The following is a 15,286-nucleotide window of genomic DNA, read 5'->3' as shown; positions in this document are numbered from 1 at the left end:
GTTATTGTCATACCGTCAGTTATTGTAACAAAATAAGATTAAGTCCCAAGGCAGGACAAGTTTATGTTGTCTGACCTTTGCTAAAATATCCTTCTGTATCAGGAGTGGTGGAGTCCTCTCGGCCATCTTGGTTAGGAGCGCTCCTAGTTGCTAACCCTTCTTCTTCCTCCTCCTCCTCCTCTTCCTCCCCTGCTCCTCCTCCAGCTCTTCGTCCTCCCAGTGCATTGTGGATCAAGTAAGGGTGCGACATGTATGTCCTCCCTGCAGGCACTTTGTCTGGACTGTGACAAGGTCCTGAGTCCGTCCCTCCAGGAACACCCCAGCCCCCAGGCCCACGTTGCCTCTCCCCAGTCAGGACATACCCTGGTGGGGCACGGGGCTCCATCATCGCCCCTGTCCTGGAGCTCATCGTTCTGGAAGTCTGTAGGGTCTCCCTCTGCGGCTCTTCCTCCTCCTCTTCTTCGTCCTCGTCGTCCTCTTCCTCAGGGGAGAACATGCGTTCTCCCAGCACCCTGAACTCTGGCGGGTGTGTGTGGGAGTGTGTGATGTGCATGTCTACAGGGGAGGGGTGTGGTGGGTGCGGCGGGGGGCGATGGAGAGGGTCCTCAGGGGAATCCACGCGGGTTCTGAAGGCCGTCATGGCCCAGAATGTTCCGGGTCCATACCGGTCCTGTCGCAGACGCAGGCTCTCGTAAGGAGGGGGGCCATCTGGGTGCTGGCGGGTGGGAGGAGGGGGGAGGTGCTCGGGGGAGGAGTAGTGAGGGTCAGGCTGAGGAGCTGGTCTCTGAGGAGGGGGTCTCCGAGGGGGGAGAGGCCTGGTGTTGACGGACAGGGTGGGGGCTACGGGGGCCATGCCGGGACATTTGGGTCTGGTGGCGGTGTTCTCCATTTCTGGCCCGCTACTGTTCTTAAGGCTCTGACCACCAACCGACCTCAGCTGGACGGATCGAAGCGCTGAGGGTGTGATGGCTGCCAGGAGGGAGGGGCCTATTGCCAGCGGGATGGAGGCGGAGCCAGAACCCTCGGCGTGCATGGTTGAACCCACAGCCCTCGCTTCGGCAGCGGCCGCCGCCATAGCCACTGCCCTCTGCTTGTGGTGGTGCAGCGTGTGAAGGTGCGACCTGTGGGACAGGGTGTGCCTAGCGTAGGCGTGTCCATGTCCGTGGCTGTGGAGCGCGCTCAAATCCAACTGGGAGGGAGGCGCGGGGAAGTCCGCTTCTGTCCGACAGGAAGGGGCGGGGTCACGCTGCAGCGAGGCCAGGGAGGACTTCCTCTCGGGCACTTTGGGCTTCCTCTTCCCGCTGGTGGGCGACACGGGGCAGGGGAAGAAGGCGGCGGGGAATGATGACGTGGGCGTCTCTGATTGGCTGGAGTAGCCACTCGAGGGGGAGGCCAGGCCGGCCAGCTTCTCGGGAGAGCCCAGTCTGTAGTCTGCTTCCCCTGGCGGGAGGAGGGGAGAGGCCTGAGGGGGCGGAGGAGGGAGGGCGGAACAGGGGCTCTCCGGAGATCGCAGACACTCGATGATGGTGGTGCCAGGGCTGGGGTTGGAGAGGGGGGGGTAGGGGGCGGGGGATTTGAGGTCGCTGTGCAGCCATAGGTTGGCATAGTCAGACTGAACGGCCCCTTCGTCCTTGAAGGAATGTGTGTCTGTGGAGCCGAAGGAGGTGGGCTCCGTTAGGTCCACACCAACCCCCCAGGCTCCCAGGGGCTGTGTCACCAACCCTGATGGGTCCAACTGCCCTGAGACCCCACCTACTTCAAGTTCCAGCTGCCCATCGCCGGAAGACAAGCTTAGGTTCTCTTCACTACCTATCTTTGGTTGGTCCTGGTCCTGGTGTTGGTCCCGGGCCTGGTTCAGGGCCTGGGCCTGGTCCTGGTCCTGACTCTGGCCCTGGTCTTGACCCTGGTCCTGTCCATGATCTCGATTTTGACCCTGTTCCTGGCTCTGGCTCTGGCTTTGACACTGGCTCTGGCTCTGTCTTAGGTTGTGGTCTTGGTCTTGGGCTTTGTCTTTGTCTTTGTCTTGGTCTTGGTCTTGGTCTTGATTTTGGTCTTGGTCTTGACCTTGATTTTGATTTTGATTTTGGTCTTGGCCTTGGTCTGGGTCTGGCCCAGGTCCTGTTTCTGAGTCCCTCACGGTTATCTCCGGGTCAACGCTGGCACCAGTACTTTCCTTCAGGGAGGAGCTTCTCCTGGGAGGTGGAGGCTTGGCCTTAGCCTTTCTCAGCGGCCGGCAGGGTCTGCCCAGGGTCATAGTGCCCCCTCTGCAACCTCCTCCCTGCCCCTGGCCACAGTCAGAGCCTAGAGCTGGATAGTCACACAGATAGCCCATGTAGCCCTGCCCGGAGTGGGAGGAGGAGGAGAGGAGAGTGTGTGGGTGAGGCTCTGTCTCTGTCTGTCTCAGACTATGTGGATCAGAGAAGCCCAGGTAGGTGGAGGGGTAGGCCCCAGACCTCAGGCCCCTGCTCCCATGCTCTTCCAGTCCACGTTTGGGGCTGTAGTCCGGAGCCCCTGCCTGGTCCTGGTCCTGGTCAGGCTGGTCCGGAGGGTAGGCCCACTCCCCCTCGCTAGCAGTACTGACCCCAGCGTCATCCAGCTGGTCCGTCGCTGAGGAGGTGAAGGAGCTTGACCTCTGACCCTGGCACTGAGGGCGGTCCTGGTAGGAGGGGTCAATGATGAAGCCCGTCAGCTCGTCGATGGCGTGCGGCGCGGCGTTGAGCGAAAGCTCCGAGTCGCAGTGGGAGGAGCCCGTGAGGGGCGGGGAGGACGGAGGGGGGATGGTCTCGGAGGTCTGGGAAGGGCAGGTCGAGGAGGAGCCACTCCAGTTGCCGCTCGATGATTGGTGGTCCTCCTTGTGGTCGACTCCCCCGCCGAGCCCCCCGGTAGTGGACAGCGAGTGGATGGGACTGGAGAAGGTGTCCGAGGACGATGACACCTCGCAGCTGCCCATGTCGGCTTTGCGAGGCAGCCGGGAGCGCCCTCGCTCCATCCAGCCGTGCTCCGGACTCCCCCCTCCTCCTCCTCCTCCTCCTCCCCCTCCTCCCCCTCTCTGGGACCGCTTCAGACTGCCCAGCTGCAGCTCGGGCATGGCCTGGTCGTCCGTGCTCTCCTCCTCGTCCTTCATCATCATCAGCATCCTCTGGCCCGTCCCGGGCAGGAAGTCCTCCGCCTCGTACGGGGACAGCTCCTCGTCGTCGTCCTCGTCCTCGTCGTCGTCGTCCTCGTCCTCGTCGCTGTCCACCTCGTCCCTGAGGCGGCCCCCCTCCCTCGGGAGACTTCGAGAGCGCAGGCGCCCCCCGGAGGCCGAGGAGGCGTACAGCGTTTCCGAGTGGTCCGGCAGGGACAGGATGTTGCCCGTGGAGTGGGACAGGGAGGCGGGGATCCCCTGGCCTCGCTGGGCCCTGATTCGCCGGCGGGAAGGGGCGGCGGCGGTGATGAGGAAGTCGTCGGTCTGGCAGCCGGAGTCGCGGGTGTGGAGGCGGTGCCCGCTGAGGCTCAGCTCCTCCTCCTGGCACAGCGAGAGGTGAGGGTTGGCGTGCACGATCAGCGTCCGCTCCCTCGCCACGGGAGACTCGTCGGAATCTGCGGACGCACGCCCAGAGACGGGGGTTAGGGTGCGCGTGTGTGCGTTGGGGGAGGGGTGTTTGCGAGTGTGTGTGTGTGTGTTACCCATGTCGTGCTGGACTCGTCGGGGGATGCCTGTTATGGTCTTCCTCCTCCTCAACTTCCTCCTCCTCTGCAGCACGGACTGGGAGTGGACCAGAGAGCAGCGTGCGCTCGCCTCGCGGTCGAATCCCATGCCTGTGAGCCCAGGAACATGCACAGGAGGAACCGTCAGTGAGCGTCTAATCGCTTGTTCTACTCTGAAGTACTGCTACACTACGTCGAGTCCATTCAACTGGCCATTCAAGAGTTGTGGAGCGTGTTGGTCTAAAATTGTCCAGAGTGTGAACTTCTAGAGGGTTTTAGTTTTTAACTAGTTTTAGATGTCAACTAGTATGTAATTCAAGACTATTCTGGAATGTTTGAAAAGCGAGTTACATCAGAAGGTGTAATTTTAGTGTTCAAAAGTGTGTAATTCTTGTATGTTCCAAAGTGTGTAGTTCTATAGTGTTCTAAAGAGTGTGGTTCTAGTATGTTCTGGGCAGTGTGTAGTTCTAGTATGCTCTGGACAGTGTGTAGTTCTAGTATGTTCTGGGCAGTGTGTCATTCTAGTATGTTCTGGGCAGTGTGTCATTCTAGTATGTTCTGGGCAGTGTGTCATTCTAGTATGTTCTGGGCAGTGTGTCATTCTAGTATGTTCTAAGCAGTGTGTGTACCGGTGACGTTTATGGGGATGATGCAGGAGGACAACAGTTGAGGGTCCGTCTTCTGCCTGTCCTCCGGGGACGTGGCCTTGGACCATGTGGTCTGCTGCTGGGCCGTTGTGGAAGCAGGGTTAGCAGCAACACACTTGTTCCTGCGCCCCTCAGACACCTCGGTGTCTGGCTCTGAGGTAGAGGTAGACTGGGGGAGAGAGAAGGAACAAGAAGAAGAGAAATATAGAGTGGGGGCAGGCAGAGAGAGAGATAGAGAATGGAGAGAAGACAGGACAGAGAGAGAGAGAGAGATAGAGAGATGTGAGAGATTGTAAGTGTAAGATTACACCATGGCCTCACTAGGGTTTTACACAGAACTAGACTGAACCGGAGGGTGGAGAGACCAGAGTGAAGCAAACATGGAGAGGATGAGGAATATGGTGACTAGGATGATGATGATGATGATGAAAACTGCGATGTTCTACAAGTTTAGAAGCTATAAGAGCAGAAAGGAAACAGGGGGGTTTAGTGTCATAGCCTGATGTTTGGACGAGGTATTAACCAATAGGCTGGTTAGTAAAGTAATCGACCAGGTGTTACTGTAACCAGGAGGTTGGTTAGTGCAGTGATAGACCAGGAGGTTTGAATCATCGAGTACCTTTCTGCTCCATTGGAAGAACAGGCAACACTCAAAGGGGGAGGGGGAGTGAGCACGCTTAAATGAAACACACACAGACACACGTACACAAACACACATACACACATACACAAACACACACATAAACAACAACAAAAAACAAGGGTTGATCAATGGAAGAAAAAAAAATGAGAGTCAAATGCAAATACAACAACAACATGGAGTAGATGGAAGGCTGTGTTGGACACAATGTATTCTGGGAAGGTACCACGGCTGTACGTAGGTGTGCTGCACAGATATGACAGAGAGATCAAATATTCACCTTTCTCTGTAAGGTCTGGAAGTCTGCATCTCTCCCTGGTCTCTCCTGAGACACACACAAACAAACAACAACTCAAAACACCACCAGACGTCCAGATACAGGGGTTCTTCGCGCAATAGATGTCGTCAAACAGTCTCATTCGAATTCCATAAAACGGTTTACCTTTCTTTGTATCGTTTGTATTTCTGTCTCTCTCGTTATCCTCTCCTGGACAGAGAGAGAGAGAGAGAGAGAGAGGGGGGAGAGAGAGAGAGGTGAGACATTTGTAACAACATCCGAAATAGCCACACTCTCATAATGACCATTGAAAGGGAGCAATGTTATGTCACACCTTCCTGGGCTGGAAGTCTGCCTCTCTCTCTGCTTTCTCCTGCTGCTGCTACAGGGTACACACACACACACACACGCACACCCCCCCCCCAATCAACAGGGTTCACAACTGGGCTCAGTCTAATACATCTTTACTAGTGTGTCGCATGTATGTGTGGTGTATGCGCGTGATATATTTAGGGTGTGTGCGTGTATATAGTGTGTTTGAGGTGTTTCTATATATAGTGTGTGTGTGTTGTATATTGTGTGTGTGTGTGTGCTTACCGCATGAGCGTGCCGGCTCCTCTGCTCGTGTCTCCTCCGTGGTGAGGGGAAGGTGGGCAAAGGGGGCGGAGCCACAGAGATGGAGATGGTGACTCGGCGCTCTCTGCTGGTCGACCGCTGTCGCTGCTGCTGATCTGGAATACACACACCCACACACACACACAGGTTGGTACTAGCAGGGCTAAAGATAGGATGTGGGTTTGTGTGTGTTGTTAGGACCCTGTGTGCAAGTGAAGTGTGGACCTCCATGTGTGTAGGTGAGTATGCACCTCCATGCGTGTAGGTGTGTGTGTAGGTGTGTGTGTACCTCCATGCGTGTAGGTGTGTGTGTAGGTGAGTGTGTACCTCCATGTGTAGGTGTGTGTGTAGTGGTGTGTGTACCTCCATGTGTGCAGGTGTGTGTGTACCTCCCTGTGTAGGTGTGTGTGTAGGTGTGTGTGTGCCTCCATGTGTGCAGGTGTGTGTACCTCCATGTGTGCAGGTGTGTGTGTACCTCCCTGTGTAGGTGTGTGTGTAGGTGTGTGTGTACCTCCATGTGTGCAGGTGTGTGTACCTCCATGTGTGTAGGTGTGTGTCTACCTCCGTGTGCAGGTGTGTGTGTAGGTGTGTGTGTACCTCTGTGCAGGGCACGGAGGCTGAGCCTGGCGTGTGTGTGCAGCTCCTCCAGGCACGGTGGCCGGGTGCAGGGGTGGAAGACGTTCTGCTGCTGGTGCCATGGCGCTTGGTAGTGAGACGTTATCTTGCTTTCCACTTCCAGGTTAGACACCGCTGAGGATGACGAGAGGGGGAAAGGAGGGGGGAGGAGGGGTGAGGGAGGGAGGGGAGGTGAGGGAGGAGGAGAAGAGGGGGGGAGGAGAGGAGTGAGGAGGAAGGGAGGAGGAGAGGAGGGGGGAGGACGGGACGGGAAGGAAGGCAGAGTAGAGGAAAAGAAAGGAGACAAGGGGTAGCAGGTGGAGGAGAGGAAAGGCGAGGGCAAAGAGGAGAGGAGGATGGGCAGAGGAGAGAGAAGTTAGTATTCCAATACTATCGTGATCAAAAATCGCTCTACGTGGTCTACCTCAAGATCGAATTCTGACAAAGAATCCAGGCCATGGTTTAGACTTCACCTTAGACCAGCACACCAGTCTCTACTCTACTCACTCTATCTCGCCAGAGGAACACTGCAGAACAGGAGGGATGAATCACACCATAACACCCCCCGGATCGAGTGAGAGATTAAACATATAGCCTGGAATAACATCCCAGCTCTCAGTTGTCAGCAGTGGAACAGGGGGTTGAAACACTGAGAGGGAAGCAGTACCTCTTTCGACCAACAGGTGTCAGTAAAGCCCTATCGTCTCTGCTGCTGCAATCAGACAGCACTCTCTCACTTCTCGTAAGTCTTTTACAAAGTAGTATTCTGCTAGCACACACACACACATACACTGATAAAATGGCAACAAAAAACAACAAAACACAAATACATTTGTCTCACAGTTAAGATCAGCATCACACACTAAAGAGATTCAGTGGTAGCCTGGCCCTTTTTAGAGAGAGAGAGAGAGAGAGAGAGAGAGAGGGGAAGGGAGCAGAGTGTGTGTGAATGAGACCCAGACACACAGTTAGAGTGAGTGTGCGTGTGTGAGTGAGAGATGGAAGCCTTTCATGTTCTGTCCTTTCTGTAGAATCCACTTGTCTAGTGGATTCTACAGAAAGGATCAATCCACAACATCTGGTCATTATCATCATCATTCTCATTCAACGTTTCCTTATCCCCCCCCCCCCCCCCTCCACCTTCTATCTGTAACCTGGCAACCTCGGCCATCCCATCCACTCTGAGTACACAGGTACTCAGTTAATTCATTCGAACTGTCATCCTCCATTAGTCGGCATCCCGCACTTAACACGTTATGACTGTAAAATGACACTAATGCGGTACAGGACAGCATTATCGCAACGGATTGTGAGAACGGACTCAAAACACACGATTAGCATATGTTTCCACGACACATGATCGAGCCACCTATGCTACACAGATGTGGCAGGGTAAGTCAGAGGCAGCACGTGGCCCAGTTACCATCGACACTACCCAGTCATGAAGAGGGGACTAGTGAAGGAGAGAAAGGAGGTAGGGTACCATAAACATGCATTTAGCCAGGCCACTTATTTGACTCTGAAGTCCTTTAGCCAATAACATGGATTTAAGAGAGCTACAGTATTTGAATAACTTCTACCCAGAGCCTGCACCATTGGCCCACCCTACTGCACCACCCTCCCCAACCCCCACACCCATTCTCTGCTTCCTTCCTTCTTTCCACTCCTCTCCTCTCCTCCTCCTCCTCCTTTACCCTCATTTCCTCTTTTGCCTCCCCTTCTTTCCTCTCATTCCCTCCTCTCTTCTCCCTCTTCCCCCCCCTTTCTCTTCCATCCCTCCTCACCTCCTGCCCTCCTCTTTATCCCTCCCTCCCTCTGTACCTCCCTCCCTCATTCTCTCCTTACCTCCCTCCCTCCTTCCCTCCTTCTCTCCTTACCTCCCTCCCTCCTTCTCTCCTTCTCTACCTCCTTCCTTCCTTTCGTCCCCTGCCTCCCTCCCACTCTTCTCTGCTCCAGATAGTTGCTGCAGTGTTGAAGTTGTCTCATCTTTGTCATCATCAGGACGCAGTGCTTTATAAAGACTGTTACTCAGCAACATTCTCCCACACACCTACATAAACCTACACACACGCACAAATATGCAGACACACACACACATGCATTCAGTCTCACGCACACACTACCGTCCAACCATCCCTCACCACACACTTACCTCTCTCGCTCTCTCTCTCTCTCTCTCGCACACACACACACGCACGCACGCACACACACACGCACGCACGCACACACACACACACACACACACAGTGCTTCTGCTAAGCTTCAACAGAACAGTGTAGCAGACAGAATCGTCCATCTCTGCCGACCAGCTGCCTCAGCCCAGGCAACCAGATATCACCACTGCAAGACCCTAACCAACCAGATATCACCACTGCAAGACCCTAACCAACCAGATATCACCACTGCAAGACCCTAACCAACCAGATATCACCACTGCAAGACCCTAACCAACCAGATTTCACCACTGCAAGACCTTAACCAACCAGATATCACCACTGCAAGACCCTAACCAACCAGATATCACCACTGCAAGACCCTAACCAACCAGATATCACCACTGCAAGACCCTAACCAACCAGATATCACCACTGCAAGACCCTAACCAACCAGATATCACCACTGCAAGACCCTAACCCACCAAAACAAATAACAACAGCACACACAAACACACACTGGTAGCTTGCCATTCAGTTCACAGTCACGCAAACTGGTTGTGAAACCAGTACGCCAGAGAGATCTTTGTACTAGAACCCCTTTTCACTCAGCTGTCTTAACTCACATTATTCTGTCCTGTCCTATCCTGTCCTGTCCTGTCCTATCCTGTTTGTCTGTCCTGTTGTACCTGTGTGTCCTCTGTCCTGCTGCGGTCCTCTCTGAGGCCGGCTCCACCTATGTGGCCTCAGCCGCCTTCCCTGAGAGTTGCCCATCAGCCCCGGGGCCGGAGAGCAGACGCACAAACATGGCCGAAGCCCTCCACCTCCGGACTGGCCGACTCACCGGTTTGCGCCCCTCCTCTCTCTCTCTCTCTCTCTCTCTCTCTCTCTCTCTCTCTCCTTCTCTCTCCATCCGTGCTTCTGTCTCCCTTGCTCTCTTGATCTGCTATTCCGGTCTCTCTCTCTTACTCCTCTCTCCTTCCCTCTTTGGGTGCGGTGTCAGCAGCTTACAGTGGCATTGCAGCCCAGAATCATCCAGCCTACCAGTCAGCCAGTCAGCCAGTCAGCCAGTCAGCCAGTCAGTCAGTCAGTAGCCAGTCAAGTAGCCAACCATCAGATATAGTTGCAAGCTTACATAACAGACAGCAGCTGTACTGATGGTCACTGTTTGAGACAACACAAGGGTTAGAGTCTGGGGAGGGAGAGAGGGAGGGAAAGATACACGCACGCAAGCACACTCACACACTGAAACACACACACACGCAAACACACAGCGTACTGTACCTTTAGATCTGAGAGGAACGCAGCTCAGTCCCAGGCAGGCCAGAGCCATGGTGAACCTAAAATACCCCTCTCTCTCTCTCTCTCTCTCTCTCTCTGTGTCTCTCTCTTTCACTCACTAAATATTTCCCTATGTCTCTCTCTCTGTCCGTCCTCTTCCCCTCTTTACAGATCTCTCAACCTCCGTCTTCGACCATGGCTCTCTCTTGCTCTCTCTCTCCGTCTCTCCGTCCTATAAACATCCGGACGAACAACATCTGTAGAACCCCCCCCTCCCTCCCCCCCTCCGGCCCCTCCCCTGAACCCCTCCTGGAGGGTTACAGATGGATCAGTCCTGCTCTGTCCATGACAGTAATCTCTGTATGATCCGTCATACGGGGGAGTCCACATCAGCACAAACACTGGGGGGGGGGTGGTCTGCTCTCACACACACACACACACAAAAGGATGAATGCGCGCACACACGCCACACTGTATTAATCCACACTGCTGAAGAGGCAACCCGTTCTGCAAAGGAATGAGAATCTGTATGTGTTGATGTTCAGTGTGTGTGTGTGTGTGTGTGTCTGTGTTTCGCTTCTTTCGCCTCCAACGGTTCTACGTTGGGACTCACTGGGATTCAAACTAGCAACCTTCAGTGAGGTTAAGAGCACCTTCAGGTGGTCTGATCTACAACCAACCGTCCTTCCCTGAAACGAAATTCCATATCTGAAGAGAAACCCGCACCACAGATCCGGGACCTGCTTTAGTGTGTGTTTGTGTGTGTGTATGAGTGTGTGTGGATCAGAGAAACTCCAGCTCCAGAGCCAAGGTCACCAGCTGAGCTCGCTCCAGATTAGAGCGGATTATCAGACCGGCTGAATTATTCCACGCTGGAGAGAGAGAGAAGCACACACACACACACGCATGCACACACACACACAGTGAGTGTTTAGCAGGGCTGCAGAAGTCTGGCAGTGCTATCAAAGTCTGGCATGGAGACGTTGTCCATGTTCCAGGAGATCAGTTTGAGCCTCATGCTGCACAGGTCGGCTGATATCTATACCAGAGGGATGGGTAGGCTAGCAGACCAACAGACTGGTGTGTATAAGTGATATCTATACCACAGGGATGGGTAGGCTAGCAGGCTGGTGGGTCAGCGAGGTGATGTGTAGATCTGTGCAAAGGAAGACACAGGCAGGTCTGACACAGTCACAAGCGACACGAGTGAGGGAGGTCAGCAACCTCTCTCTCTCTCGCTTTCCCCTCTCTCTATGAGAAACTCAGTCAGCCTTTCTCTGTCTCTGTATTCCGTATGTACACCTTTCTTTCTTTACTTCTTCCTCCCTTCCCCTCTTCTCTCCTTCATGGAGCTGTGATTCATATCGCACCCTCCCTCCGTCTCCTCCCCTCTTAGCCACACCTGCGTCGTTGTTCTTTCCCTTCTCCTCCTCTTCTTGAAGACCTGATGTTTTCATCCTGCCCCTACAGACCCCTGTCCCTCCACACACACACACACAAACACACGCACACACAAGCACACATACACTCCCAATTTGAATCTGCCGATTACATTAATACACTCTTCATAGAAAAAACATCCTCTGTACTCCAGTCTGTTACAGCGTGGTTGGTCACATGCTGATGATGTCACAGCTGGAATAAAAGAGTCAATCCTTGAAATCATAAACAATGCCGCCCCCTGGTGGTCAACGCACCACACCGACGTGCGATGGTACAAGATCGGCTGCTATGACACACACGGACGGTGTTGCGCCCCCAAATACGTGAGAGTTTTTTCATCAGCCTCACACACACACACACACACACAAACAGAGGGTGCTTTGCGGCGACCACGTTAACTATTTAAGCACAAAGACACTCCAAGTTTACAGGAAAAAATACTAAACTCAGTTTATTAAAATTGTATAAGTCGCAACGCTACAGGTGCCCAAACTCACACACATAACAAACACACACAATCATCTTCATGCACTATGAGAAGTTCCCACACACTATCCCATGAACCAAATTTCAACGAAACATTACTTTGTTTGTTTCTCTAAGTGATTTGGGGTCCCAATGGTAACCTTGGTGACCTCCAGTTCATCAATATTGTAAAGTTGTTCCTGGAGGTGTTCCCGTGGCAACTGGTGATGACATAAAAATGTTAAAAAAACCTAATGAATCAATAATGAGAGGGGAACGGGGGGGGGGGGATCTGTTGATTGCACGAGGATGTTGTCGTACTTTTGCTGGATGAAGTATATTAGAACCAACACTGACACGCACGTACATAAGTACAGGATACACACTCACACAAACATAAGTATAGCACACACACACACAGCACGACAGGCGTGATTAGTGTGCGGCTAGAGAAGTTACACACATCGCTTGCATAAGTTATTTTGGACAGATTTCACTGAATCACTGAATCATTCAAATGCCTGGAATGAACAAATCCTTTGGTGACCTCTCTCTTTCTTTCCAGCTCTCCATCTCCCCATTACTCTCTCTCTCTCCATCTCTCTCTCTCCATCTCCATCTCTCTCTCTCTCCGCTTTCTCTCCGCTTTCTCTCTCGCTTTCTCTCTCTCTCTCTCTCTCTCTCTCTCTCTCTCTCTCTCTCCGCTTTCTCTCTCTCTCTCTCTCTCTCTCTCTCTCTCTCTCTCTCTCTCTCTCTCTCTCTCTCTCTCTCTTTCTCTCTCTCTCTCTCTCTCTCTCTCTCTCTCTCTCCCTCTCTCTCTCTCTTTCTCTCTCCGCTCTCTCTCTGTCTCTCTCCAGTTCTCTGTTTACCTCTTTACATTGTTCTTTTTCTCTCAATCTCAATTCCCCCCCAATTTACATCTCACTTCTTTCTCTCCGGGCCACTGTCAACCCTCCCTTTTTTAAACTCTACCTCAATCATCTCTCTCTCTCTCTCTCTCTCTCTCTCTATATCCATCTCGTGTCCAATGCCAAGGGTCTCAGACAGGCTTTGAAATAGCACAAGGATGTACTACCACTGTAATCTACCCACAAAGACACACACAACACAACAGACAGACAGACAGACAGACAGACAGACAGACAGACAGACACACACACACACACACACCACAGACACACACACACACACACATATATACAGAGAGTACACACACATGCCGTGTGACACACATGCATATTCCCACAAACAGCAGAGTGTGTACGTCTGCCATGTTGAGAGAATGGCACGAGACAAGCCATCGCCCATGTTATTTTTAACTCTGTGTCTCCATGGAAACCGGCACATATGCTGGGAGCGGTGCTCTCCTGCTGTGTGTGTGTGTGTGTGTATGTATGCATGCCGTGCGTGTGTGTGTGTGTGTATTTTTTTGCTGTGAACGTAGTGAGCATTCTACACTGAATGGTGTCCGATGTCCCCTCCAGATGTTCAATATTCCAGTCTAGTCGAGGGAATCGCCCAAAGATAGCAACGCTTGTCGAACATCCATTGCTCCCTGGCTACCAGACTCAAACAAATACTTGGTTATAATTGTATCATTTCAAAAAGAATAATGATATAGAGGCCTACCAGGTTGGTCTGGCAAAGGTTGCATTGTTGACTTGGGTTCAGACAACACAACACTGGTCCACCACCCCACTCTAAACCATCACGTGTAAAGGCAGGGGAAGTGGCTATGTCCTTTCTGAAGTCTGAAACAGACCTCACGACGTTTCAGCCGTCATAGCTAGGCTGTGTGGAAGGCACAAGGCTATGTGTTTGAAGGCCAACCTCAGGTTTCTGATTAGTTGAGGGTGATATATTGATGATGAAGGGAGACCCTCTCCTTTTTAGTGACCGATTCTCACGGCAAAGACTCGTGTCGACGTGGAACACACTCACACGGACTGTTTCTTAATTCTTCATTTCGAAATGTTTCGTGGTCATTTAGCCAAAGCAAACTAGCGCTCTATGTACGAGCGGCAACCCAACATGGATGTTCTCTGTGGTGTGGCTCTTGGGAGTTATTGCTTCAATGTAGAACTACCAATAATGGGGGCAAAAAGGCTTGGAGAGCAAGGTTCTGAAAAACGAATCAAACAATATAGCAGTCAGGTCTCCCCCCCATCCCCCTCACTATAATGATCAGTTTTGAAAATCTACTATTGCTTAACATCTACTCAAGTGTGACACTCATTTGTGACATTGGTGAGTATTTGAATTCCTTCTAAATGAATGTCATTGGTGGATTTAAATAAAGCATCTGAAGTGTGTGTGTGCCATTGTAGATCAGAGCAATTCCAGCTTTAATAACCCAACCGATTGAGGATGTTACAGATTCTATTGATGCTTTGAAGTGTGACATGAACAATGACAGCAGATGCTTTACCCAAACAATCAATGAACCGATACAGAGAGAGAGAGAGAGAGAGAGGCGTAGGAAGAGGAAGGGGGAGCTACAGAGAAGGATGGAGAGCGAGAGCAAGAGAGAGAGAGACCGAGACAGAGAGACAGAGAAATTGAGACAGAACGACGGAGAGAATGAGACGGAGAGAAAAGAGACAGAAGAGGAGAGAGAAGAGACAAGAAGGGATGAGAGGGGAGATAAGAGGAAAACAAGAGACGGAATAAGAATGATGAGGAGAGAGAGAGAGGTAGAGGTAGAGAGAGTAAGGAGGAGACAGCACAGTCATTTACCACAAGGTTTCTATGGAAACAACTTAAAGATGAAAGCAGTGAGTGGCGCTATAGTGATTCCCACAATGCTTTGCGCCTGGGGATCTCTCGGATAGAGAGGAAGTCAGCTCTGGAGGGACGAGCGGACAAATCCTCTCTCTCTCTCCCCCCCCCCTTTCTCGACATTTCTCTCGCTCAACCTCTATTTCTCTCTATTTCTCTCTGTCTCTATATCTCTCTCGCCTGATGAAAACTCAGAAGAGCAGAAACACCGACCTCAGCATCCACACACACATCCACACACACATCCACACACACTCACATTACACATCCACACACACATCCACACACACACACACTCACATCACACATGACACATCCACACACACACACACACACACACACACACACTATCAAAAACACTTAAACATGAACTGAAGCAGAGAAGAGCACACACACACACACAGAAAGAGAGAGAGACACACTGGTAAGCATCACTGTTTCTAATTGGAGCATGGCATTATCCCCCTCCCCCATCTCAGTTTGCCTCTTCCTTTTCTACCCTCCTCTCTCTCCTTCCCTTTTTCATTCCCCTCTATCTATTCTCTCTCTCTCTCTCTCTCTCTCTCTCTCTCTCTCTCTCTCTCTCTCTCTCTCTCTCTCTCTCTCTCTCTCTCTCTCTCTCTATCTCCATCTTCCCCTCTCTCTTCCTTTTCTTCCCTCTATCTCTGGCTTTACCCCCCCA

General features: G+C 52.3%; 1 protein-coding gene across 1 annotated transcript in view; it reads right to left on the bottom strand.

The window, feature by feature from the left end:
• The window catches only part of nhsb (Nance-Horan syndrome b (congenital cataracts and dental anomalies)), a 31,337-nt gene that overhangs the window by 1,518 nt on the left and 14,533 nt on the right, over positions 1-15,286 (bottom strand). The window contains exons 2-11 of the mRNA XM_047031353.1: positions 6,467-6,619; positions 5,852-5,985; positions 5,589-5,624; positions 5,420-5,464; positions 5,258-5,302; positions 4,957-5,013; positions 4,320-4,506; positions 3,670-3,801; positions 2,065-3,582; positions 76-1,992 (exon numbers count right to left, since the gene is read on the bottom strand). Of these exons, the coding sequence (XP_046887309.1) occupies positions 76-1,992; positions 2,065-3,582; positions 3,670-3,801; positions 4,320-4,506; positions 4,957-5,013; positions 5,258-5,302; positions 5,420-5,464; positions 5,589-5,624; positions 5,852-5,985; positions 6,467-6,619 (4,224 nt within the window). The remainder of the gene's footprint in view (positions 1-75; positions 1,993-2,064; positions 3,583-3,669; positions 3,802-4,319; positions 4,507-4,956; positions 5,014-5,257; positions 5,303-5,419; positions 5,465-5,588; positions 5,625-5,851; positions 5,986-6,466; positions 6,620-15,286) is intronic.

This window comes from Hypomesus transpacificus, chromosome 12, assembly GCF_021917145.1.
Source record: "Hypomesus transpacificus isolate Combined female chromosome 12, fHypTra1, whole genome shotgun sequence".
Classification (NCBI taxonomy): Eukaryota; Metazoa; Chordata; class Actinopteri; order Osmeriformes; family Osmeridae; genus Hypomesus; species Hypomesus transpacificus.
Note: the sequence above shows the minus strand (reverse complement) of the source record. Positions and strands in the feature narration are given on the sequence as shown.